Source organism: Penaeus monodon, chromosome 21 (assembly GCF_015228065.2).
Source record: "Penaeus monodon isolate SGIC_2016 chromosome 21, NSTDA_Pmon_1, whole genome shotgun sequence".
NCBI lineage: Eukaryota > Metazoa > Arthropoda > Malacostraca > Decapoda > Penaeidae > Penaeus > Penaeus monodon.
The window spans coordinates 31,578,571-31,579,569 of NC_051406.1; the positions used below are offsets into that span (position 1 = coordinate 31,578,571).

Sequence of the window (999 nt, forward strand, 5' to 3'; positions counted from 1 at the left end):
GGGCCATTTATTACCATCACAAAGGCAACATTTGGCCCATTGGCCATGAGTCATAAATAGTAGAATGGAATGGTTATTTCAAATCTTTCACTTAAACCGTCAGAATGATGAACCTTGTCAACATAAATTGATTTAATACAAAGCCTCTTCATCTGGAGTATTGATTTTGACACAGTCATTTATAGCAAATGCAGTGATTAGAAATAAAAGAGACTCTTGTTTCAGGCTAGTGACCATATTTGGCTCTTTGGATATAAAAGTTAAATACCTAGGGGGGGGCTGTCTCTATCAATACATATCTGTATATTTATATTTTCAGAAATTAGAAGAAGTAGGGCATGAAATATATTCTGATGGCTGTAGCTGTGGTTGGGACACATCACAGTTACCAGAATCACAACACAGTGATATCCATAGATATACATCAGGCACTGTTGTCAGATGGGTTCAGGGAGAATGCTATGTGCTCTTGGCATCAACTGAGGCTGATGCAGAAATGTACCATGACACAGAGCAAGAAGGACAGGCAGATGAAGACCAAGAGGGAAAACATGAAGGAGGTAGGGACAGCATAGAAGATTCCTATGCACAAGAATATGCCAGCAGTGAGAAGGATAGTGTCCATGACAACAGTCATCTTGACCAAGAAAGATGTGATGACAGTCACTTTAAAGACCAGGAAGAGTCTATTTCTCCCAGTGCTTCTAGCTGCAAAAGCTCAAAGGAAAGGGAGGATTTGCCAAGTGGAGAGGAAAATGAAGAGAGTGAAGACTGCCTGTGCTCTTCCTCAGCATTACATGACACAAACAATCCTGTAAATATGACAGATTACAGAGTTGAGAGGAGCAGTATCAGTGATGATGAGACTAATAAACAAAAACAGGGAGACTCACAAAATATACCTGGTAACTGGTCAGGCTGCCAAGTTCATTCATGCAGTGTAAAGGAGAGTAAATACAAGAAGGATATGGTTCATAAAATGAACTTTGAGACATTTAA

General features: G+C 39.6%; 1 protein-coding gene across 1 annotated transcript in view; it reads left to right on the forward strand.

Moving 5' to 3' along the window:
• Positions 1 to 999, forward strand: part of LOC119586650 — a gene marked incomplete at its 3' end in the record, with an annotated part of 8,159 nt that overhangs the window by 2,620 nt on the left and 4,540 nt on the right. Inside the window, 1 exon segment of the mRNA XM_037935390.1 lies at positions 176 to 999. Coding sequence (XP_037791318.1) covers positions 176 to 999 — 824 coding nt within the window.